This window comes from Triticum urartu, chromosome 5A, assembly GCF_056163025.1.
Source record: "Triticum urartu cultivar PI428250 chromosome 5A, HENAU_Tu73, whole genome shotgun sequence".
Classification (NCBI taxonomy): Eukaryota; Viridiplantae; Streptophyta; class Magnoliopsida; order Poales; family Poaceae; genus Triticum; species Triticum urartu.
Genome location: NC_141877.1, coordinates 671,035,383 through 671,061,700, shown reverse-complemented (window position 1 = coordinate 671,061,700; position 26,318 = coordinate 671,035,383). Strand labels below are relative to the sequence as shown.

Here is a 26,318-nt window from a genome sequence, read left to right as displayed (position 1 = left end):
ATACCCTTGTAGATCGCGAGCGGAAGCGTTCAAGAGAACGGGGTTGATGGAGTCGTACTCGTCGTGATCCAAATCACTGATGATCCTAGCGCCGAACAGACAGCACCTCCGCGTTCAACACATGTACGGAACAAGGACGTCTCCCGCGCCTTGGTCCAGCAAGGAGGAGGGAGAGGTTGAGGAAGAGGGCTCCAACAGCAGCACGACAGCGTGGTGGTGGTGGAGCAGCAGTACTCCGGCAGGGCTTCGCCAAGCTCTTGCGGAGGAGGAGAGGTGTTGGGGAGGGGAGGGGCTGCGCCTTGGATGTGGTGTGCAGCCCTCCCCTTGCCCCTCTATTTATAGGGGAAGGAGGAAGGGGGCCGGCCCCCTCTAGATGAGATCTAGAGGGGGGGCGGCGGCCAAGGGGAGGGGGCTTGCCCCACAAGCAAGGGGGGCGCCCCCTTAGGGTTCCCCCCCCCCAACCCTAGGCGCATGGGCCCAAGGGGGGATGCGCCCAGCCCATGTAGGTCTGGTTCCCTTTCCTCTACGGCCCATTACACTACAAGAAATATGTCAACTTATGACCACCACTATTGGTCACTGAATGGTCACAAATTTCCATTTATGACCTTTTTGTGACCAAAAACATAAGGTCAAAAGCTGGGCGTCGTAAACTGACTATAGCGACCTTTCTTCTAGAATGGTCGCAAACGTTTATGACCAAAATAAGCCTATTGTTCTGTTTTGGTCACTAGCAACCTCCCCAGGCCACGTAGGCATCCAGCGTGGCAATCTGACGTGGCACAAGATTCAGCCCGGTCCAATTCAATTTTCTACATGGGCCTAGCCCAACAATTCGGCCTTTTTACTGTATATTTTCTCTATTAATTTTCTCTAGCTACATGGGCCTGGCCCAACAATTTGGCCTTTTTTATTTTGTTCCATGGCCTTTTTTAGGACCATTTCATTAAGCCTATTTTTCTGGTTTTTCAGAAATGCACAAGGTTCTGATCCACTATAGTTTGGGCCGCAGCCTTTTTAGAGCCCAAATATTATTTTGTCAAGTAGAACATTTAGTATTTTTCATTCACAGATTTCAATTTACACATTTGAACAACAAAATATCAATAAATCTTTCTATTAACTGATTAAATCCAAAGATCATCCAGTCAAATACTCACAAGAGCAAATACACGTATGCACGTCCAACTTCCACATACAATCAAAAACAGATACACAAGGGTGGCACATCGCCAGCTTAATTCCTACAAGGCCGCGATGGTGGTATCTACGATGTGCGGGAGAAACGTTCAGGACATCCTCTTCCTCTTCTTGTCACCTGCGTTCTTGAGCTGCAAGAGGACACAACACCATTAAGCACAGTTGGTCAGACCATATTGACAGGAATCACAAATGTTGGCACCCAGTGTATACTATGTAAGTGCTGGTATATTTTTACTAGCAAAACCATCACTACTATGCATGCATGCTTGGTTTATAAGCTTCATCCATATAGTTGGCACCATCACTGCATATTGTTGCTATCGATGTACACAAGTGTGCACATACACAGCATGCTGCATGCATACGCTCGCATGCCAGTATAAAGCTGCATCTCGATGCTTTTCATTGCTGATCAAGAGATTGTAATATTTTAATAATCCACTACATGCGCCACATAGCTACTCCTACCTAGGTAGCTATACGTAGGTGTACTAGCAGCCAGCCCAAAGGCGAGTTGATCAACAATTCAACATACACTAGCTAGCCAGCAAGCTACTGCTATGTCCTATCCTAGCAGCAGCAACGACTTTTGTTTGTCATGCATTTAAAGAAATGCATGCATTTCCAGTAAATATAAATGTATGCATGCTGCCATTGGCCTGGACCACACTAGAAGAAAAAATTCTCGCAGCGACCAGCAGATAGATCGACCTAGGTGTGCGCTTCTTTCCAGTCGCCAATTCTAACTGCCATCGACTTGCAAGCTTTACCTACGTGGTCACCATGCAGTTTCATGTCGAAGGATCGACATGCCAGAAGAGGTCAGGCCACCGAGGTACAGGTACTCCCTGCGCTTGGTGATGATGGCGGCGCCGGAGAAGCACCCTAAAGCGATGGCGGTTCCGACAAACCCTGTCACGAGGATGCTGGTCGCATAAGAGCAACAGGCAAGTTATGTCAGCCAACATAAATAGCAAGGATGAGAAACGAATGTGAGCATTGAGCAGCAACAAACTAGAACTATAGGTACATAAATAGCAAGTTATTGTCCAAGTAACAAAACAATCAGTCATATCAATTTTGTAGAACTGTAGGTACACAAATTCAGAACCACCAACAAAAATGAAGGCCCAAAAAGTCCATGCTCAAGCCCAAAGTTCAATAACAATAACCCAGACACAGGGTCCAAACACCACCGCGAAGGGCCCAGGTACAATAGACTAATCTAGAAGCATAATTTGGCACCTACACAACCTAACTAATAATGCTTGCAAGAACAACCAGACAATGATGGACAAGGACATATAATCAGCAGATATCCAATAATCCAATCACAGGCATTCACAAACAGTACGTGTCACACTCCCATGACATATGGTTTTGTTACCACAGGGTTTGCTCATAAACTATTCTCTATAAGACAGGGACATGTGCAGCAACAATAAAAGCAAATTCGTGTTTACCTTGGGTCAAAGTCTATGGGGAGCCCAATCAGAGGTCCAACCGAAGCCCCATCCAGGAGGGGTCACATAGCTCTTTACGCTGTATCAGAATTAACACATATTTTAGATTATAGAAATAGAATCCTGAACACACCAGTAATAATCGACTTCTGACTAGCAACGGCAAACAGATTCAGGCACAAGCAATTTTATAGCAGGATGAGAAATCTATGTGCAGAAATCATGAATGAAATTATAGTAGTAGCACAAAGGACCCTCACAGACATTTGTAATAGTACGCAAAGGTAAATAGAGTTCCCAGCAGACAATGTATTCTAGTTATTAAACAAATGCTCACCAAGATAATCAGTACAGTGGTGAACCAAACACAGTAATAATCCAAAGCTGATACTAATAAGCAGCAGGAACCTCCCTACTTTTGTGATATAAAACTAATATCAGACCAATTTTGTACCAAGTTGTACATAATCAGTGATGTACAGCATGGGAATGTCCAACAGTCAGTTGTTAAAAATGTTCAACAACCTTTTAGTTAACTATAAGAGGGCTTGTAGGCTTTCCAAACTATTAATTGACAGAACCCAAAATTGTATAACGAGATCACGTTTTTATTATATGAAAAAAAGTTAACTAAAGCCAACAAAACAGTAAGGATCAGTGCAATATTAACGTTGACACGTTTACATATTGTGGATGTGGAGCTCGACATCATCAAGGAGCAGGGGTTAATAATGGACAGGTTTAATCTAGACATCTACTAGTTAAATCAGCTTGATTAGCGTCCGAGCTCTATATTGTTTACCACTCACTCAAACTCAGCTTGATTAGGTCTTCCTTGTCTAGTTCAAGCAAGACATGAGTTATTCTATTTTTGGCAACAAGTTTTGAGCTACTCGTATATACACAACAAATTAACACTGAACATTTTTCTACTCTGCTTAAAGCAAATACTACCATTCTGCTTAGGAATAAGTGATATGCTCACAACCTGAATTGCAATATTGTCCTAACAGCAATCTTAAAGACACTTAATGCCTTATCGAGCCCGGTAAACTTAGAAGGGTAACGCTGCAACAAGTAGTACATGCTTCCCAGCACCAATCTCACTGAAGAAGTGCCAGTCCTCACCTCATCAATCACTGTGAGCTCAAGATCAACGAAAACAGCAAGGGGGACATGCTTCCCAGCACCAGTCTCACTGAAGAAGGTGTTGACGCTGATGAAGGCGTGCAGCAGCAGTGCCCTTGGCGTTGACCTTGAACCCCAGTGCCAGATCCTGCTCCCCAACCGGCGATGATGTATCCCTCGACGGATCTGCATCCATAAGGCGAGGTGAGAGAGAGGGTCAGCTACAGCCTCCTGCGGATCGATCGGATATGCATTCAAACAAGAATTTATTAGTGAAGAACAAAAAGAGCGGCTCCCCTGTTTTTTGCTGGAACAACAGTAGCCTAGCTTAGCTTCAAACAAGAATAACGAATTTGTAAGACATGTATGTCTGCCATAACCAAGCAAGCAGATTCAGTAGCTACTTAAACAGTTTAATAGTTGGACTCCGGAGACAATTCTTAGTGCTTCAAATCATCCAGTTATCTGAATAAACAGTACAGAAAAGAATTGAAGATCTCAATGACAGTAGTAATTGGAGGGATAAATCAACACTTGTTCTAAGGACAATAAGATGATTGGTGCCACGCAGTGTGGGGTCTCATCAGTCACCAAGCTGAACATGAGTGTTTAAATTTGCCAACTAGGACTAACAAAAGTGCCAAACAGAGCTTTTCAGGCTACAACAGCAACATATTAAACTATCATGGACCTACCTAACTCTCAAAGCACTAATCCATCCCCAATTAGTTCAGATAAAAAAATCCCACATGGCTAAATGGGCATGCACCTCTCTGTAATTCTGCAAATAAACCTTGAGGGGCTCAATGTACTCCTGAAAGCCTAGCGTGGCCATCGCCCAGAGCAGGTCATCGATGTTGATGGTCTTGCACTTCTCCCTCTGGCACTTGTCACTCGCCCTACAATACAGACAAGACAAAATGGCGACAGGTCAGCACCAGACCACACTTGATTCGGGCAGGCAAAACAGAGCGGCAGCGGTCAACAGAGGCACTCACTCGCTGGCGATGAAGCAATGAACTCCGAGATGCACTCCCGCAGGGTCTCCTTGGCGTCCTTGGCGATCTTGCCGTTGGCCAGGATGGCCTTCTTCATGATGCTGCTGATGTTGGCGATGGGCAGGAACCTGTCCTGCTCCCTGACGCCGCCGAAGCCGCCGCCCGGCAGGCTCGCCGGCGCGTCCGACATCCGGCCGCCCTCCTGCAGCACACCAGCAACCCCGACAGATCCATCAGCGCACCGGCGCACCAAACCCTAGACCCCGACTTCCGGAAGTGCGGGGAGAGAGGTGAGGGGAGAGGGAGGCGTACCTTATATAGACAGGCATGTAGAGGGAGGGAGGGAAGGTGGTGAAGGGGAATGGAGGTGCGGTGAGCGTGGCGAGCAACGTCCCCGTGCTCCGCGAGCCTCCGCGGCGCCTTTCTGGCCATCGGAGGAGCTGAGGGCCGAATCCGCTGCGGTTGGCTCGCCTGCCCAAGCCCCGTCGGTGGAGAGCGCCTGCTCGATCCAGATCGAGGTCCTGATTGGCATGAGGTTGCCTGCGAATCTTGGGGGCGGCTCTGGGCATGGGCTCGATCTTGGGTCGGCCTCAACCTCGTCTACGGCGAGGGTCGTCGATGGTGGCGGTGGCGGTGGCGGTGGGGTTGGGGGTGGCGGCAGATCAAGATCTGAGGGAAGGAGAAGGGGCTGGGGTTGGGGGCGTGGGCGGAGGAAGAAGAGCTGGGAGCGGGAGCGAGGTTTGGGTGCAGCGCGAGGGAAGGAGGGTGCCGCCGGTGACAGAAAGGAAGGAGGGCGCCGCCGATGATAGAAAGGAAGGAGGGCGCCGCCGGTGCCAGCGCGAGGGAAGGAGGGTGTGGCATGAGGGGTGAGGGAGAGGCCGATCTGGATCGGGGACAGAGAGAGGGAGGCGGCGGGCAGAAGGAAGGGACGAGAGGTGAGAGAGAGGTAGGGTTTGGTGCGGTGGGTTTTTTTCCTTTCTTTGCATGGACGGATGGATGGACGTTGGATTGCTAGCAATGGATGGTAGGATGTCTGCCATCTCATCGATCCGTGCCACAAACGGTTCCACCAACACAATGTAGTACACACTTTGACGATTTTATAACCATCTAAATTGGTCGTAATCAATTAAATAATATGCTAAATCATGTCACCTATTTTATAACATCATAGAATTAGAAAAAAATAAGAACAATAGCATCGTGTCACAAGTGAGACTTGTTTTTCAGAAAAATAACAAACCTGGAATAATACAAATATCTTTAAAAACTGATCTCAAAAATGAGTTTTATTTGCAAAAAACATTTTCAACCTTTGGAGTGTCGAAAATGGTATATATTTTTTGAAGCACCTACCAATATTTGTTGCAAAATGGCACCACTCTATTTTTCAATAATATTAGATCATATTTTAGGTACAATTGACCAAATGCTTGTGTCTCAATAGCTGTCTATCCACCTCTCGTCAATAATTGAGGAGGTTTTTCAAGTGCCCATTTTTCATTTTTCGAGTGTCCAAAAGGGGTTTTTTTGTGAAGAACCTACCAAATAATTGTTGTGAAATTGGACCAAATCATTTTTTAAAATGCTATGCCATATTTAATGCACAATTGACCAAATGGTTGGGTGTAAAGAGTTTTGATCCTCCTCTCGTGAAAAAGACAAATTTCCGCCGATTCAGTAGGAAGCGGGTCAAATTTGAACTGCAGCTGCATCATAGTTTGCTATTATTTTTTACAAAAATCATTTCTAGGTACATAAGTACCTATTTAATCAGAGAAACACCAATAAAATTCCAAGATTCAACCACTAGCTAGGAACAGTCATTCCCGCCGTTTTGACCGCATTTTGAAACGGGCATAAAAAATTCAAAAAAATTCAAAAAATTGGAAAACCTTCGCATTGTGTCATTATATGTGGCCAAGTTCCCAGGGAAAATAACAAACTTGTAACACGGCAATTATTTTAAAAAAGTGTTCTCAGAAACGAGCTATCACATGTGGAGATCAATGGCTTTCAAACCAAATGATCAATCTTATGGCCACATTCATGGCATAGTTTGTTCAAATGATCTCATATTGTGCACAAGGGTGCATATTGGAATGGCAAACAATGTTGCCTAAGGAAGTTTTCATTTTCTTTGGACAAAAAAACCATTTTCCATTTTTCGAGTGCCCAAAATGAGGTTTTTTTGTGAAGGACCTCCCAAATAATTGTTGCAAAATTGGACCAAATCAATTTTATAAAATACTAGGCCATATTTGATTCACAATTGACCAAATGGTTAGGTGTCAAATGCCTTGATCCACCTCCGGTGAAAAAGACAAATTCTCGCCGATTCAGCAGGAAGCGGGTCAAATTTCAACTGTACATGCCTTGTAGTTTGCTCTTTATTTTTTTCAAAAATCATTTCTAGATACATAAGTATCTATTTAATCAGAGAAACATCAAAAAATTTCCAAGATTCAACCACTAGCGAGGAACGGTCAAACCCGCCGTTTTGACTACATTTTGAAACGGGCATAAAAAATTCAAAAAAAATCAAAAAATTGGGAAACCTTCGCATTGTGTCATTATATGTGGCCAAGTTCCCAGGAAAAATAACAAACTTGTAATACGGCAATTATTTTTAAAAAGTGTTCTCAGAAACGAGCTATCACGTGTGGAGATCAATGGCTTTCAAGCCAAATGATCAATCTTATGGCCACATTCATGTCATAGTTTGTTCAAATGATCTCATATTATGCATAAGGGTGCATATTGGAATGGCAAACAATGTTGCCTAAGGAAGTTTTCATTTTCGTTGGACGAAAAAACCATTTTCCATTTTTCGAGTGCCCGAAAGGAAGTTTTTTTGTGAAGGACCTCCCAAATAATTGTTGAAAAATTGGACCAAATCAATTTTATAAAATACTAGGCCATATTTGATTCACAATTGACCAAATGGTTAGGTGTCAAATGCCTTGATCCACCTCCGGTGAAAAAGACAAATTCTCGCCGATTCAGTAGGAAGCGGGTCAAATTTCAACTGTACCTGCCTTGTAGTTTGCTCTTTATTTTTTCAAAAATCATTTCTAGATACATAAGTATCTATTTAATCAGAGAAACATCAAAAAAATTCCAAGATTCAACCACTAGCTAGGAACGGTCAAACCCGCCGTTTTGACCGCATTTTGAAACGGGCATAAAAAATTCAAAAAAATCGAAAAATTGGGAAACCTTCGCATTGTGTCATTATATGTGGCCAAGTTCCCAGGAAAAATAACAAACTTGTAATACGGCAATTCTTTTAAAAAGTGTTCTCAGAAATGAGCTATCATGCATGAAGATTCATGGCTTTCAAGCCAAATGATCAATCTTATGGCCACATTCATGGCATAGTTTGTTCAAATGATCTCATATTGTGCACAAGGGTGCATATTGGAATGGCAAACAATGTTGCCTACAGAAGTTTTCATTTTTGTTGGACGAAAAAACCATTTTCCATTTTTCGAGTGCCCGAAAGGAGGTTTTTTTGGAAGGAACTACCAAATAATTGTTGCAAAATTGGACCAATAAATTTTCTAAAATACTAGGACATATTTAATGCACAATTGACAAAATGGTTGGGTGTAAAAAGTTTTGATCCACCTCTCGTGAAAAAGACAAATTCCTGCCGATTCAGCTGGAAGCGGGTCAAATTTGAACTGCAGCTGCCTCATAGTTTGCTATTTATTTTTAAAAAAAATAATTTCTAGGTACATAAGTATCTATTTAATCAGAGAAACACCAAAAGTTTTCCAAGATTCAACCACTAGCTAGGAATGGTCAAGCCCGCCGTTTTGACCGCATTTTGAAACGGGCATAAAAAATACAAAAAAAATCGAAAAATTGGGAAACCTTCGCATTGTGTCATTATATGTGGCCAAGTTCCCAGGAAAAATAACAAACTTGTAATACGGCAATTATTTTAAAAAAGTGTTCTCAGAAACGAGTTATCACGTGTGGAGATCAATGGCTTTCAAGCCAAATGATCAATCTTATGGCCACATTCGTGGCATAGTTTATTCAAATGATCTCATATTGTGCACAAGGGTGCATATTGGAATGGCAAACAATGTTGCCTAAGGAAGTTTTCATTTTCTTTGGACGAAAAAACCATTTTTCATTTTCCGAGTGCCCGAAAGGAGGTTTTTTGTGAAGGAACTACCAAATAATTGTTGCAAAATTGGACCAAATCAATTTTCTAAAATACTAGGACATATTCAATGCACAATTGACAAAATGGTTGGGTGTAAAAAGTTTTGATCCACCTCTCGTGAAAAAGACAAATTTCCGCCGATTTAGTTGGAAGCGGGTCAAATTTGAACTGCAGCTGCCTCATAGTTTGCTATTTATTTTTCCAAAAATCATTTCTAGTTACATAAGGACCTATTTAATCATAAATACATGGTTTGGTGGCGATACGTCGAGGTTTGGGCGGTGGCCGAGGGCCCCAACTCTAGAGCGCGTAAACTCGCATGCCCGTCGCGTGGTCACCGCGTGACCGTAATGTTGCCATGTGTTCTGGGCGGCTTAGGCATGTCTAGTGGGTTGGGCACTCCCCAGGTTGGTGCTAGGAAGAAAATTACAACATAAGATTCTCACGAGAAGACCGATCGATGCTCAAACATGAATTAGCAGCCAAGTGTTTGATTAGCGGTATGGGAAATGCACATGGACAATGGGCGCGAGTTTTGGCTGAGGATGACCATCTACTAAGGAGAATGTCTTCACAAATTTTTAGCTCAAAAGGAGGACCCTAGGTGGTACTTGCTTTGCAAAGTACCACGCTGGACAAAAATATGAATGTTGAAGCTGGGCTCAAAATAATGAATGGATTGAGCTGAAATTTTGTGGAGGATGGTTATTTGGGCATAGGAAAGCATTGTAGAAAATTGATACCATTTGGACATGCCAAAGTAGTACTTCCTTCACAATGCTCTTCTATGGACAGAAACTTGGGAAAACTAGTGAGAGAGATTGGATGAATGAAATGAGTTCAAAATTGGTGTAGGTAAGTTACTTAGGTATGGTCATGCGCTGGTCAATTTTCAGATCATTTGGGTAAGCCTAGCTAGTACTTACTTCACAAAGCTTCTCTCGAGGTAGAAACTTTGGAAATTTCCCGAGAAAGATTTACTAGGAAAATTGAGCTGAATATTATCATGTGGCAATGATTTGGGTATGAAAGAGTGCCCGAAAAGTTTGAGGGTAATAGGAGGGGTCTATATAACACTTGCTTTGCAACGTGCCAATTTGGCCATAAAATATAAATTGAACCTGGGCTCACATAGATGATTTGACTGAGCTGCAATTTGGAGGAGGGTGATAATTTGGGCATATGAAGAAACTGTATAAATTTCATGTCATTTAGAGATATAAAAAAGGTACTTCCTTCACAATGCTTCTAGGTGGACAAAAACTTTGGAAATTTGCCGAGGAAGATTTGCTAGGAAAATGGAGCTGAATTTTGTCATGCGGTAATGATTTGGATAGGAAAGAGTTCCCAAAAATTCGTAGGGCAATCAAGAATATATAAATAGCACTTCCTTCATAAAGTGTTGTTGTGAACATAATAGGAAAATGAATATTGTTGAATTAGTTTTGAACTAGGCAAGGACGGATTTTTACATATTTTATGAAGATATGACCCAAAGAATTTATGAGATTTTTTTGGGAATTTTGGGAATGATAGAAATATAGATTGCTTCACAACCTAGGGCAAAAACTGCCACATGGACATGACACATAGGCAAAACTGATGAGATGGCGCCTAGTCATCACAACCCACCACAATCTACAAGGCTATAACCATCTATATTGGTCATTAACAACTAGAAATAAGGCAGCGGACTAGCACTGTTTGCTTTGTGACCATTTCGTGTAAGGAAATTACGACCTTTCTGACCAAAATGGTCGCAATGGTTTAGGGTTTGAAGCCCCCTGAACAGCTTTTGACCAATTGGTCTAAAATGGTCATAAATTTATGACCAATTCTTCGAGGGTCACTGACAGAAGGTCATAAGTTGACATATTTCTTATAGTGTTAGGCCCTTCGAGAGAGGTGGCCCCTCCCGGTGGACCCCCAGAACCCCTCCGGTGGCCCCGATACAATACCGATATGCCTCCGGTGACCGTATGACAACTTCCTACATATAAATCTTCACCTCCGGACCATTCCAGAACTCCTCATGGTGTCCGAGATCTCATCCGGGACTCCGAACAACATTCGGTAATCACATACAAGTCTTCCTAACAACCCTAGCGTCATCGAACCTTAAGTGTGTAGACCCTACGGGTTCGGGAACCATGCAGACATGACCGAGACAACTCTTCGGCCAATAACCAACAGTGGGATCTGGATACCCATGTTGGCTCCCACATGTTCCACGATGATCTCATCGGATGAACCACGATGTCGAGGATTCAAGCAATCCCGTATACAATTCCCTTTGTCAATCGGTACGTTACTTGCCCGAGATTCGATCGTCGGTAACCCAATACCTCGTTCAATCTCGTTACCGGCAAGTCACTTTACTCGTTCCGTAATGCATGATCCCGTGACCAACTACTTAGTCACACTGAGCTCATTATGATGACGCGTTACCGAGTGGGCCCAGAGATACCTCTCCGTCATACGGAGTGACAAATCCCAGTCTCGATTCATGCCAACCCAACAGACACTTTCGGAGATACCTGTGGTGCACCTTTATAGCCACCCAGTTACGTTGTGATGTTTGGTGCACCCAAAGCACTCCTACGGTATCCGGGAGTTGCACAATCTCATGGTCTAAGAAAATGATACTTGACATTCAGAAAAGCTCTAGCAGACGAACTACACGATCTTGTGCTATGCTTAGGATTGGGTCTTGTCCATCACATCGTTCTCCTAATGATGTGATCCCGTTATCAATGACACCCAATGTCCATGGTCAGGAAAGCGTAACCATCTATTGATCAACGAGCTAGTCAACTAGTGGCTCACTAGGGACATGTTGTGATCTATGTATTCACACATGTATTACGATTTTCGGATAACACAATTATAGCATGAACAATAGACAATTATCATGAACAAGGAAATATAAAAATAACCATTTTATTATTGCCTCTAGGGCATATTTCCAACAATAATAATATAAATTATGTTTTCTACAATATTTTACATAAGAAATGGACAAAAAAATCTCCTTTTTAGTATTTCTCACCATATATTATATATGCACATTTTTATTAAAACATTTTACATAAAATCAGGGAAATACATAAGAAATGGACAAAAATCACTAATAAGATAATAATACTAAAGAGGATAATAATACTAAAGAGGATAATAATATAACATTTTACATAAATCAGAGAAATACTTTTCAGGGGATACATAAATCACTAATAAGATAATAATACTAAAGAGGATAATAATATAACATTTTACATAAATCACTAAAAAGTATTTCCCTGATTTTTTGTCCATTTCTTATGTAAAATGTTTTAATAAAATTAATTAAAACATTTTTATTTCCCTTATTTTATCACATTTTTATTAAAACATTTTACATAAAATCAGGGAAATACTTTTTAGTGATTTATATAAGAAATGGCTTTACCCGATTAAGCCGGTCCATAAGTGGCCACTGCGGGCGAGCTGTTTTTCGCAATGGACAAGGCATATGGGTGCTCTTCTGGTAGAGGCCACCTAATTAAGATGTAGATGTACATTCATTGCTGTGGGTGTTTGGTAGTACATAGTACGGCGGAGGACAAGGCAACGTGTTAATGGTGATCAGGTTTAAGTACCCAAGATATCAGCTACGACAATAGTTGTCCTTACGACAAACTTGGAAATGATGGGTTTTTTTGTGTGGCTGGACTTGGAGATGATGTTGAAAGAGAAGTGATGGCTCTGAAAGCCTTTGTAGAACGTGTTTCTTTGGTGGAGGTCACAAAAAATGTTAATTATGTATTTCGAAAATGTTAAACATGTGTAAAACAATGTTCCTTATGTATAAAAAATTGTACAATGTATTAAAAAAAGTAGACATCAATGTTTTTATTAATCATGTATTAAAAAATGTTCAGTGTGTACAAAAACATTATATGACTGTATAACAATAATGTACAATATTTATAAAAAAACACAAATGAAAACATAAATTTGAAAAAAAAATGTTAATCATGTCTTTAAAAAATTTCGAAATGTATAAAATAAGGTTTAGATGTATATAAAAGGTACAATGTTATTAATAAGTTAGACACATAGTCAAAAAAACAAAAAAGGAAAGGAAATAAGAAAACAAAAAATAGAAAAATAAATAAAAAAATTAATGAAAATCAATGAAAATATGAAGGAAAAACATATAAAAGGAAAGAACAGAAAAAACCCAAAGAAAACTGATGAAAGTAGTAAAAAGAAATAGAAAAAAATGAAAGAACCGATGGAATCCAAAGAAAATTGATGAAAATTACAAAAGCAAACACAGAAAAGAAACGGAAAAAAATTAAAAGGAAACAAAAGAATACCGAAGAAAACACAATGAAGCAAAGAAAAATTAAAAAATCTGATGAAAAACGTAATGAAGAACTCTTTTTTGCGAGATTAAAGAACACTAAAAGGAAGAACAAGAAAAAGTGGTGAAAACCGGATCAGTCCTACCAATAGAGAGAAACATCCCCTCAACTAAAAAAGAAGAACAAACCAACAAACTGTACAGAAAGTGAGCCCTTTAATGAAAATAAAAATCAACAAAATGACCGGCCCAAAAAACATAGATACACAGAAAACCTTGAACCGAGACATACACAACCATCCAAGGGTTACACCTTGTGGGGCTCCCGTAAGGCTCACTTTATTGGCGTACGAGCGCGTCGAGGGATGCGCCCAGCTGCCCCCATGTGTCGTCTTCTTGGGGCCCCCTCTCGATTTCGGTCTTTTATTTTTTGTATGTGTTTTCATTGTTTTGGCCTTTTGGTTTTTGCCGGCTTTTCATGCGTTTTGGAGCAATTTTTTTCTACAAAGCACACCTATGCTTCTCTATAAAGAATGAAAGTTTGTGCTTCCACGAAGAGCATAGATTTACTTCTCGTGGATGCACAAGTTTGCTTCAGTGAGATATGCTTCTCCGAAAGAGAATAAAAATCCGTGCTTTCACAAGAAACACAATTTCGTGTCTCGTGCAAGCACATATTTCCTTCCGTAATGCTTCTTGAAAAAAAGAGTATGTGCTTCTTGAAAAAGGAAAAAGTGAAAACCCGCAACTATGCTTCTGCGCTCCAGTTTTTTCTTTCTATTTTTTTTCAGTATTGCTATTTTTGTTGTCGTTTTCACGGTTTTCTTTTTTACCGTATTTTTTGGGTTTTTGGTTTCCTACCCGGTTTCCGGTTTTTCGTGAAAATAAAGTTTGTCGCAACCTATTAATGTAAGATCTAGTTTCTAATATCTCGACGCGAAAAATCTAACGATGAAAACGGCTTAGAATTTGGACGCACGGTTCAAGCTATAAAATATTTTGAATAAACAAATCTAAGAAAAAAAGGAAAACACACAGGCTGTGAAAAGTAGTGTCACTTGTTAGCGCCTGAGAAAGTGGGATGACCTTTGCCAGGGGTACCATTAACAAGTGATTTTGAAATCAGTACCGGCGACACATAACCCTATATGTACGGGCGAGACATAATACAAATCAGTACGGGCGGGAAACAAGAGCTCTTATTCATAACCCTATATCGCGCGGCTGTGCTGGGCCAAGATAAACGCTCTGATGCAGGAAACAGAAAAACCGGCTCCTGCTGTTTGCCTTGGTTTTCTTTCAAAAATAAAATAAATATATTACTAAGACCTGCTTCAGTAATGGATTTTAAATAAATATGTTGATGAATTTTAAAAATGGACTTAATATTTTTTTATAAATTTAGAAAGAAAATATTTTTTAAAATATTCATAAATGCTTACATTGTTCTCATATTTAAAATAGAATACAAGAATTCAATATATTTTTCATGAATTTGAAACCCTGAAAAAGGTGAAAAAGATAATCAAAAGGAAGTAAAACTTGTGAAAATAAATAAAAATAAATCACGAAAAGGGAAACCTGAATGCAGGGAAAAAACATGAAACAGGAAAGTGAAAGAAAAAGTCAGATTTTTTTCTCTGATAAAATAATTTTCTTTTTCCATGTATAACCATAGTTTCCAAATGTTTGTAAATTTTCTCCAAAATACTCTAACATATATTTTTTATGTTTTGTATGTATGTGTGTAAAACATGAACTTTTTTTATTGAAACAGTTTATATAATATCTATGGATTTTTTTTGAGATTTATATATATATAAGTAAAAACTTTAAACGATTAGCGAGTCGCACTAAGACGGTCCATAAGTAGTTGCTGGCGAGCTGTTGCTCTGAATGGACGAGGCATATGGGTTATCTTTTGGTGGAGGCCACACAGGATGTGGGTGCTTGTTAGGGCATCTCCAGCCGGCCCCCAGGATGCCCCCCACGAGCACTTTTTGCACGCCGGCGCCTAATTTTTCTCCCAGTCGGGGCCCCAAGAGCTCAGTTTTCGCCGGATTTGGCTAAAAATAGTGCCGGCGGTCCCTGGCGAAACCCAGCCCACCGGGGAGCACTTGGGGGTGGAGAGAGAAGATTTTGCATGCGTTTGGCCCACATTCAGCCTCCCACTCCCTCTCTCTCCAACCTTTTTCTCTGCCCAGGCCCGCCTCCCCACCTGTCGCCTCCCCGCCTCGCTCGCCGCCTCCACGCCAGGAACCCGTCGTCCTTGTTTGTGTCGCCGCAACCGAAGGCCATGCCGGGGAGCTCCGTCTTGGCCAGCGTCAAGGACTCGGCGGCCAGGAAGTCGTGGTCCAGGCGGCCAGGAAGCCCTGCGTCGACGAGGCGTGCGATCGGCGACGCTGTGGGCGGGCGCAGGCGGCAAGGCCTGCCACGGGCGGCCCCGGCCACAGGCAGCCACGGACCCCGAGCGTCGCGACCATGGGGGTTGCGGCTTTGACGCCGGCGCCGAGGGGGATGGCGCGGCCGCCTTGGACGCGTTCGCCATGGCTGTGGCGAACGGTCGAAGTCGGGCCCGTGCCCGTGCCCGGCCAGGCCCCAAGCCGAGGAGACCACATGGCGGACCTGGCGACGAGCCGACCATGGCGACAAGACGACGCTGCCACCGTCTAGCAGACGCGGCGGAAGTGGTGGGCTTCAGCGGCCGGATCTTGCCTTCGTCGAAGAGCTCGTCGGCAGCTGATCCGGCTCCTGCGGGCGCGAGGGCCAGGCGCGAGCAGCACGAGCGCGCGAGCGGCCGGGCGCGGGCGAGCGCGCGAGCGGCCAGGCGCGAGCGGCACGGGCGCGCGAGCGGCCGCGAGCGGCGAGACGCAGGCGCGCGGACGCGAGCGGCCAGGCGCAGGCGGCCAGGCAGAGGCAAGCACGCGAGCGGCAAGCGGCACGGGCGCGGGCGCGGATGCAGATGGGGCGGATACGGTGGCGCAATGAGTACGACGGGCCTCGCTTGGGGTGGATACGACTGGAGATTTTCTCGTTCGCAAGACAAAATTCTCGCCGGCAGCCCCCCAAGCGGCGATAAAAACGCCTCCTAGGGGGCCGAACGGCTGGAGATGCCCTTACATACGTGGAAGGGAAGACAAGGTGTTAATGTTGAATGTGCAAAATCGTAAGATTTGAAGAATGGGCTCATGTTGGCAATTCATTTAGGCTGCAATAGAGTTGTTGTTAACACTGATAGCCAGTTGGTGATTGATGCAATGATGCAGGGCGGATCACTTTTTAGAAGGTGCTCCGGCTCGGCATCGAGGAGTCCAAGCGCCCCGCGAGGGCGGCCTCCCGGGCGAAAGTAGCCCGACTCTTACTAGTAGAAAAATGGCCTAATGTAAAGCTCATTAGTCCCGGTTTGTAATTGAACCGGTAATAATATGACCATTAGTGCCGTTTCGAACGGCTAGGCGAGCGGCGCTCGTTAGTATCGGTTCGTGACACAAACCGGTACTAAAGAGGTTGTGGCAGGCTGTTGCCAGGCTTGGGCCCCATCAGCCCCTTTAGTACCGGTTCATGCCGCAAAATGGTACTAGATTTTTTTTAGTTGATTTTTTCGGCAACGTTTTTTACCACCTTAAATATGTTACTTCTCAAACTATTACAATCACTTGGTCTTAATTGAACTCTACGTGTATAATTTGTGGCCGCAATATGAGTCTTCTCCGGTTTCTAAATCGGTGAGGACTCATATTGACAATTCAGATTATACACAAAAAGATCATTGATAATCAATGTATTTTTGATGTATATTTTTACATGTTTACACATAGCAGTAACGCGTTTTGGCTGAAAGGCACTACTGATCAATGTATTTTTGATGTATATTTTTACATGTTTACACAACCGCTTTCGAGGTATCAGAGTTTCGGACGAAAACTCATCTGTTACAAACGCATTTCATTTTTTTAAACTTATTACAACTCCAGACTTTTCGTGCGTTCATTATGCACCATTCAAAGTCACGTCATCAACTTTCAACCCTTCCTGTCTTCATTTTCTATTTTTCATGCATTTACTGATTTGTTTTGAGATAAATGACTCTGAAATTGAAAAACACTACAAATAAACTTTGAAAATGTGAAACTTGACATGTACCATCATTTCAACCACATAGTATGTGCAAAAAATTAGATATGATTATGGTAAAACTGGATACACTTCATGTACAAACTAGACAATCTCTTTCGAGGTATCAGATTTCGGACGAAAACTCATCTGTTAGAAAGGCACTTCATTTTTTAAACTTATTACAACTCTAGACTTTTTGTGCGTTCAGTACGCACCATTCAAAGCCACGTCATCAACTTTCAACCCTTTCTGCCTTCGTTTCTATTTTTCATGCATTTACTGATTTATTTTGAGCTAAATGACCCTGAAATTAAAAAAGCACTACAAATGAACTCTGAAAAGGTTGAAACTTGGCATGATAGCATCATTTCACTCACATAGCATGTGCAAAAAAGTAAAGAGAGTTCCGGCAAAAACTGGATGCACTTCGTGTACAAACTGGACAATCTCTTTCGAAGTATCATGGTTTCAGACGATAACTCATCTGTTACAAAGACATTTCATTTTTTAAAACTTATTACAACTCCAGACTTTGCGTGCGTTCAGTATGCACCATTCAAAATTACGTCATCAACTTTCAACCCTTTCTGCCTTCATTTTATTTTTTTTCATGCATTTACTGATTTGTTTTGAGCTAAATGACCCTGAAATTAAAAAAACACTACAAATGAACTCTGAAAAGGTTGAAACTTGGCATGATATCATCATTTCACCCACATAACATGTACAAAAAAGTAGAGAGCGTTACGACAAAAACTGGATGCATTTCGTGTACAAACTGGACAATGTTTTTCAAAGTATCAGGGTTTCGGATTAAAACTCATCTGTTACAAAGGCACTCATTTTTTAAAACTTATTACAACTCTAGACTTTGTGTGCGTTCAGTATGTACCATTCAAAGCCACGTCATCAACTTTCAACCCTTTATGTCTTCATTTTATATTTTTCATGCATTTACTGATTTGTTTTGAGCTAAATGACATTGAAATTGAAAAGCACTACAAATGAACTCTGGAAGGCTGAAACTTGGTATGGTATCATCATTTCACCCACATAACATGTGTGCAAAAAAGTAGAGATGGTTACGGCAAAAATTGGATGCACTTCGTGTATAAAACTGGACAATCTCTTTCGAAGTATAAGAGTTTCGGACGAAAACTCATCTGTTAAAAGGCATTTCATTTTTTAAACTTATTACAACTCCAGACTTTGTGTGCGTTCATTATGCACCATTCAAAGCCACGTCATCAACTTTCAACCCTTTCTGCGTTTATTTTCTATTTTTTATGCATTTACTAATTTGTTTTGAGCTAAATGACCCTGAAATTGAAAAGCACTACAAATGAACTCTGAAAAGGTTGAAACTTGGCATGGTATCATTATTTCACACACATAACATGTGCAAAAAAGTAGAGACGGTTACGGCAAAAATTGGATGCACTTTGTGTACAAATTGGACAATCTATTTCGAAGTATCAGGATTTCGGACGAAAACACATCTGTTACAAAGGCACTTCATTTTTTTAAAATCATTTCAACTCCAGACTTTTTGTCCATTGTGCGTTTATAAATCAATGCGGCTGCCTTTCGCTTGGCGAGGTGGGACTAAACTGTGTGCATCGTAGGGTGGCAGCGCACCCCCTTTAATACCGGTTCGTGGCTCCAAACTAGTGATAAAACACACTAATATTAAACATAAGAAAAAAGAATCACAAAAAAATCTATTTTTAAAGTTAAGTTATTCACAAACTAGTGATTCACACAAATTTCAAATAGTTCAAATTTAAACTATTCAAACTTGAAAACTACTGGCACTAATAGAAAGTTTGTAATTTTTTGTACCCAAAGCAAAAATATTCACAAAGAAACTCTAAATATAGCAAAAAACAAATCAGAAATAAACAAAGCAGAAAAGAAAAAAACTACATATAAAAAACACCTTTGTGCGCTGGCCAGTGGACCCGCTTGTCCCTTGGCCAGGATGCAGGCCCGTAAGGCCCAGCGGGCCCACAGGGCAGGGCGGCAAAATTAGGTCCGGAAGCCTGCTATAGAGAGGAGATTGAGAGAGCTGCCACACTGGTGTTTGTAAACCAGTGCGGACGCCCCTCGACTAGCGAGGTGGGACTAAATTTGCAGCACCGCACCTGCGCCAGCGCACCCCTTTAGTATCGGTTCATGGCTCCAACCGGTACTAAAGGGGGTACCGGTTGGAGCCATGACCCGGTACTAAAGGGGGTCGCTTCCCGCTGTTTGGCCTGGCCAAATTTGACCTTTAGTACCGGTTGGTGGCTCCAATCGGTACGAAAGGCCCTTCCTATATATATAGCACTTACGGAAATTTTAGTTAGTTTCTTCTTCATCTGCTTCGTCGCGTCGCGCCCGTCCCCGTCCCCGTCGCCGTCGTGCCAGTCCCAGTCCCCTCCCTATATGATCCAATTAATTAAAATTTTACTATAGAACTAGTTTATTTTTAGTAAGAAAATTAATAGAACTAGTTTATTTTTAGTAAGTGCTTAGTTGAATTAGTTGAATTAATAGAACTAGTAAGTGTTTATCAATTAATGTTTCAACTATGAGCATAGAAAATGTCTGACAACGAAAAGGATTTCGGTATGTGCGAATACTATGAAGATGAGCGCGACATGTGCGACATAAATTTCCTAGTTGATGGTAGGCGCCTCAGCGTCAAGCTGGATGAGATATTCGAAGTGGATACAATAAGTCACAACGACAAGTCTTTTTTCGTAATTAAGCACGACTTATGCTTCATTTGCTTCAACTTATAATTTTAAATTTTTACTATTCTACTAGCGTATCCCCTGCCATGCAAGAATTTTTGTCTTGGATAAGATTGGTTTCAGTCCTATGAAAACTATGGAAATAAAGAGAGTTTACTTGAAGACCGAGTATGGTTATACTTTCTACGCAAAATTATACAAGGCTTATGCATTTGAGCCTGATATGGTTATCACTTTTTATATTCGTCCGGAAGATGATATTGAAGGTAATATCGACATCTGAGTCGATGTGCAGACGCCTTCAGTTTTACCATTATGTGAGTTTCTCAACCATATTTATGTCTTCGATATTGTTTATTCAAAAAAGTTGACAACTAATTTCTATTGACAACTTATTTCCATTCAAGTAAATATGTTCGGCGCTTGGTAGACACAACCGACCGCTGTCCCGGGGCTGAACTAAACTGCGAGGAGATAACTCATTATGTTTCATGGCTTGAAGATCTTGATGCTGTCAAGAGAAATTATTTTCCTAGACTTTCAAATCTTAGTATTTAAAACGTGCGACCAATAGTGTTCGTATTGAACTACGGTCACATCTATTTAGAAAAGATGGTAAGATTTTTTACTATTTGTCCTCAGTGCATCTTTTGCATACATTATTGTTTAAGCCAAACTTCATTGCTAAGTATGTTACTATACGATATTCTTCAACAGAGACTCCCGGTGATAGTTGTGCCTCAGTGGATCGAGACTAACGGTCGCATGTCAATGGTTAGTTTACGGTCAAGACATCCTACAACGGACATGAGTGCATTTAGTATTTCTAAAATAGAGGAATGCATAATAGTGAAAGACTGGAGTAAAATTATGAAAGATCACAGAGAAGTACTAGGGGGCAGCAATCAGAAGCGCAGCCCACGATTAGGAGACAGGGGGCAACAATCCTAGCTAATTGATCAAGTAATATATATGGATAATCCATATTACTTGATCACTTAGGATCCATCCACTTAATACTAATCCGCGGTTCTTTCATCTAATGATTTAATAACTCATTATAATATAAAAAATCTCTAAATTAAATGGAAAACACAAAATTAAAGAAAAAATAAATAATAAAACCAGAACTCCCAAACCTTTTAGTACCGGTTGGTGTTACAAACGGTACTAAAGGACTCTACGCCCCCGACGATGGCTCGTGCCACGTGGTGGCCCTTTAGTGACGGTTCGTGCTGAACCGGTACTAAAGAGGGGGGGGGGCTTTAGTCCACACCCTTTAGTGTCGGTTATAGAACCGGCACTAAAGGGCCTTTTGAACCGGTGATGATGCCCGGTTCTGCACTAGTGTGTCCAAGGACTTGCGTTGCCCGACATCCAGTTGGGATCATCTCTTCCTCCTCCTCCTTCTCCTCCTCGTTTGATAGTGGCATGCCGAGAGACGACAACAATGACTCCCCTCCGGCGGCGGACACCTACGCTGAGGAGCACAACCAGCACTCCCGTGACCCCAAGAAGAATGGACTTGTGAGGAAGTGGTGAAGTCTGGCGCCCTCCCCCTCCGTTTATCTATCGTTTGTATCTAGGTGTGGTGACGAACCTATACATTTTTGGTCCGATTGCAAAACCGGATCTATGCTATGTTCAAATGTGACCTATGTTCATCTCACATTGCATGGTTGTATGGATTTGGGAGACAAATAATGGGTGAAGCCAAACTTGACTCTCATGATTGTAGATGCTCTAACAGACATGCTACACACATTCCTAGCTAATGGACCTGCCAAGCAGCTGATGTAGTCCTGTACGCGCTTGGATCTCAATGCTTTCGAAACGGTGAAGACGACTAAAACAAGTTTCTGGTCAGTCAACTGCCCCCAAATTTGTTTTGAGGACTGACCTCTAGGGGTCTAGCTGGTCCAAAATATACTAGGAGAAGCAACTGGTAGTCTTATAGAGAAACTAAAGATTGACGCGCGAATGGAGGAAAATGGCCAGCTCGATCAACTGCTCCACATGAAAAAGACGACACACCCGACGACGAGAGAGCAGACCAGCCGAGACTTGGAGACTTTTCCTCCTCCGATGTCATCGTCGCGCGTCGCCGTGATCGGCGCGGGGGCAGCCGGCCTGGTGGCGGCGCGCGAGCTGCGGCGCGAGGGCCACGCGCCTGTCGTCTTCGAGCGCGCAGCCGGCGTGGGCGGCACCTGGCGCTACGACGACGCGGCCTCGGCGGACCCGCTCGGTGCCGGTGGCGTCCACGGGAGCCTCTACGCGTCCCTCCGCACCAACCTGCCCCGCGAGTGCATGGGCTTCCTCGACTTCCCCTTCGTCGCCGATGAGGGCTCCGTTGACCCGCGCAGGTTCCCCGGGCACCAGGAGGTGCTCCGGTACCTCGAGGCGTTCGCGCGGCGGTTCGATCTCCTCAGGCTGGTCCGGCTCCAGACGGAGGTGGTCGGCGTCCGCCGCAGCTGTGACGAAGCAGGCGCCGCGGGCTGGAGTGTGTCGTATTGCTCGAGGAAGCTCGCCGGCGCCGGAAGCGACCTAGAGGGGGAGCAGTCGGAGGTGTTCGACGCCGTCGTCGTCTGCAACGGCCACTTCGCCGAGCCTCGCCTGGCGGACATTGCCGGTAATGCATCGATCCATGCCAGTCATGTTACATACTGTGTATGCACGCGGTACTGGTCAGTGAAGTTACTAGTAGGCATTTTCATGGCGATGGATCGATGTAGCGAGATGAATGATGTGCAGGCATAGGCGGCTGGCCCGGGAAGCAGATGCACAGCCACAGCTACCGTGTGCCCGACCCGTTCCACGGCCAAGTGCGTCTCATCTACCCACCCTCCGTTTCCATTTTACTTTGCATATTAGTTTTGTCCTAATTAAGTCCACCTTTATAAAGTTTGATCATGTATATTTTTCGAAAAAGGACACTTTATTACTTAAAAGTTTGACCATGTATATAGAAAACAATATGGCTATTTACAGTAAATAAGCATGCATAATGTGGAACGGCCATGTATATAGTAGTATCATCCATCGCCTTAATTTCTTCTTAATGTGTGGCCGGCCACACTGCTTGTTCTTAATTTTGTGGCTAGGCTGATTAAATTTGCAACATGCATGCATCTTATTGGTAGGTCGTGGTGATAATTGGGTACAATCCCAGCGGGATGGACATCTCGAGGGACATCGGCGGCGTGGCCAAGGAGGTCCATGTCGCCATTCGAGCGGCGCCTGCCGAGATGCAGAGCAGCACTGCCCATGCCAACCTGTGGCTGCATCCCATGGTAATTGGTATACACAATATATATATCATCTCATGACGCCCAGATCCAATCCCCTCGTCACATCGAGCTACTTTTTCAAATGGTTGGATGCACCGATGTAAAATATTTTTGTATCGTTTTTTATTATCTATGTAATCTATCATTTTATTTATGTAAAATTATCATTTTTTTATTATCCATGCTTCCGAAAATATTGTAAAAAATGAACGCGCGCTATATTTTTTACGAGCTGCATTTTAGCGCGACTGCTGGAGTCAGCGCTGCGCGTCGCGTCAAACCAGATGATGGGCGCGTGGCAAAGCTGTTTTTTACGCGCGGCGTGTTCGGCGCCTGTTAAAGATGCTCTAATCACGTCAAGCTACTTCTTCGAATGGTTGGATGCAGATCGATCGTGCCGAGGAGGACGGCAGCGTGGTGTTCCAGGATGGCGGCCGGGTGAAGGCGGACGCCATCGTGCACTGCACTGGGTACGTACATCTTGCCGAATTAAGGCTCCACCGAGGTCTCAAATTATGCCGGCAATGGAGATCAACTTTGACTGATGGAGATGTGCTCGTCGTAGGTACAAGTACAGCTTCCCGTTCCTCGGCCACGACTCGGCTATCACGGTGGACGACAACCGTGTGGGCCCGCTGTACAAGCACGTGTTCCCGCCGCGGCTGGCCCCTAGCATCTCCTTCGTCGGACTGCCATTCAAGGGAATCCTTTTCCCGGTGTTCCAGCTCCAGAGCAGCTGGGTGGCCGGTGTTCTGTCGGGGAAGATCGAGCTCCCGTCGCCGGAGGAGATGATAGTGGACGTGGCGTCCTTCTACTCGGACATGGAGGCCCGCGGACGCCCCAAGAGGTTCACCCACAACCTCGGCGCAAGCACGTTCGAGTACGAGGACTGGCTGGTTGAGCGGTGCGGACTGGATACCATCGAGGAGTGGAGGAAGGCGATCTACGTCGCGGCGAGAGGCAGGGTGAGGGACAGGCCTGAGAGCTACCGGGACGAGTGGGACGAGGACGCCCAACTGCTGGAGCAGGCGCACCGTGATCTCGCCAATCATCTCTGATCTCACCTCATCATAACGACGGCAGCTTGCGATTTGGCTTTGGCTTACCGGCAAATGGAATTGTTTTTAAAAACTGGGAAATGGTATGGTTGATGATTGTGAGGACAAGGAGTATGTATTATTTTACACTTCTTCGTCGGTACAACCCTCTGAACACATCAACGGACAAGATCTGTTACCCCTCTGAACACATCAACGGACAAGATTTGTTCATACCCTTTCATAATAAATGGTAGGATGATTATTTTAGAAAATACGACGCAGAGATCTATCACGTTTTGAGTCCATCTTGAACCAGCCCATTAGTGAGTATGTACGCTAGCAATGATAGAAAATCCAAAAAAATAGTGAGCCTGTTAGGAATCGAAAACAGGATGATTGATGATTGTGACGCCAAGGAGTATGTATTATTTTTCACTTCTTCTTGGGTACAACCCCCTGAATACATCAACAGACAAGATCTATCATCCTTCTGAACACATCAACGAATAAGATCTGTCCATACCCTTTCATAATAAAGGGTAGGATGGTCTTTCTAAAAATACGACGCAGAGATCTATCACGTTCTGAGTCCATCTTGAACCAGCCCATTGGTGAGTATGTACGCTAGCAATGATAGAAAATCCAAAAAAATAGTGAGCCTGTTAGGAATCGAACACAGGATGGTTGATGATTGTGAGGACAAGGAGTATGTATTATTTTTCACTTCTTTTTCGGTACAACCCCCTGAACACATCAATGGACAATATATATCACCCCCTGAACACATCAACGGATAAAATCTGTCCATACCCTTTTATAATAAAGGGTATGATGGTCTTTCTAGAAAATACGACGCAGAGATCTATCACGTATTGAGTCCATCTTGGACAAGCTCATTAGTGAGTATGTACGCTAGCATTTATAAAAAATCAAAAGAAAATTAGTGAGCCTGTTAGGAATCGAACACAGGACCTCCAAGGGTTGTGAAACTGCTAATAGCCACCAAAACCATCATAATCACGTTATACGTACGGAGCGCAGATGTTTATCACCTAGAATGGATGTACTGTAGGTGTTTTTTAATTAGAAATACAGTAGCAGATCAAAATTGTTATTGTACAACCGGGCCGGACATTCTATCTAAAGCGTATTTTATAGCTAAAAAAACTAATGTGTTTTTCATATTTTGGAATATTTTTCAAAAACATGAATACTTTTAAAGATACGAAAAAAAATAAAAAATTGAACTTCTTTTGGAAACGCACATTTTCTTCAAATTTCCGATCCTCTTTTATGAAAAATACTTTGATTTTGTGAATATTTTACAAATTTTATGAACAGCTTTTCAGAATTGTCAACATTTTTCTGAAACTGCAAACATTTTTTCGAAAATATGAATAATTTATCGAATTTGTGAACATTTTGTGGAAAACAGTAATTTTTAAATTTCTGAACATTAAAAAATGCAAACTGTTTTAAAAATTGGCGAGCATTATTCTAAGACACAAACATTTTTTCAAATTTACAAATATTTTTTCAAATATACTAACATTTCTGAAAGAATTTATTATTTTCTAGGGCCTAAGCATTTTTTTTTTGCAATTATTTTCATTTTTCTTCTCTTTTTGTTAATCCATTTTTCTACTTTTGAACTTTATTCGAACACTCTCCATTGAACATGATATTCTTTGGAAATATTAGACCTGCCCCCAAATTTTGGAAGCAAGTGGGCATGCCCATGTTAGGCATCCATGCCTGGTCTAAATGACTTCCGACACCGTATGCACGTTGCAACATGTTCTGTCCTCAATTCTCAT

At 42.7% G+C, this 26,318-nt stretch overlaps 1 protein-coding gene across 1 annotated transcript; it reads left to right on the top strand.

The window, feature by feature from the left end:
- Positions 1-22,130: 22,130 nt before the first annotated feature.
- On the top strand, positions 22,131-24,709 carry LOC125507621 (flavin-containing monooxygenase FMO GS-OX-like 4). Its single transcript, XM_087522309.1, has 5 exons — positions 22,131-22,803; positions 22,926-22,996; positions 23,315-23,464; positions 23,849-23,931; positions 24,027-24,709. The coding sequence occupies exons 1-5, from the start codon at positions 22,155-22,157 to the stop codon at positions 24,517-24,519; spliced, it is 1,446 nt and encodes a 481-aa protein (XP_087378435.1). The 5' UTR covers positions 22,131-22,154; the 3' UTR covers positions 24,520-24,709.
- The last annotated feature ends 1,609 nt before the right edge of the window (positions 24,710-26,318 follow it).

What these genes read in the sequence shown, in the direction of transcription:
- LOC125507621 (XM_087522309.1), top strand. Translation starts at nt 22,155, where the DNA reads ATGGAGGAAAATGGCCAGCTCGATCAACTGCTCCACATGAAAAAGACG. An exon ending in ACCTGTGGCTGCATCCCATG is followed by an intron (nt 23,465 to 23,848) that starts GTAATTGGTATA and finishes GGTTGGATGCAG; the next exon opens with ATCGATCGTGCCGAGGAGGA. An exon ending in GCCATCGTGCACTGCACTGG is followed by an intron (nt 23,932 to 24,026) that starts GTACGTACATCT and finishes TGCTCGTCGTAG; the next exon opens with GTACAAGTACAGCTTCCCGT.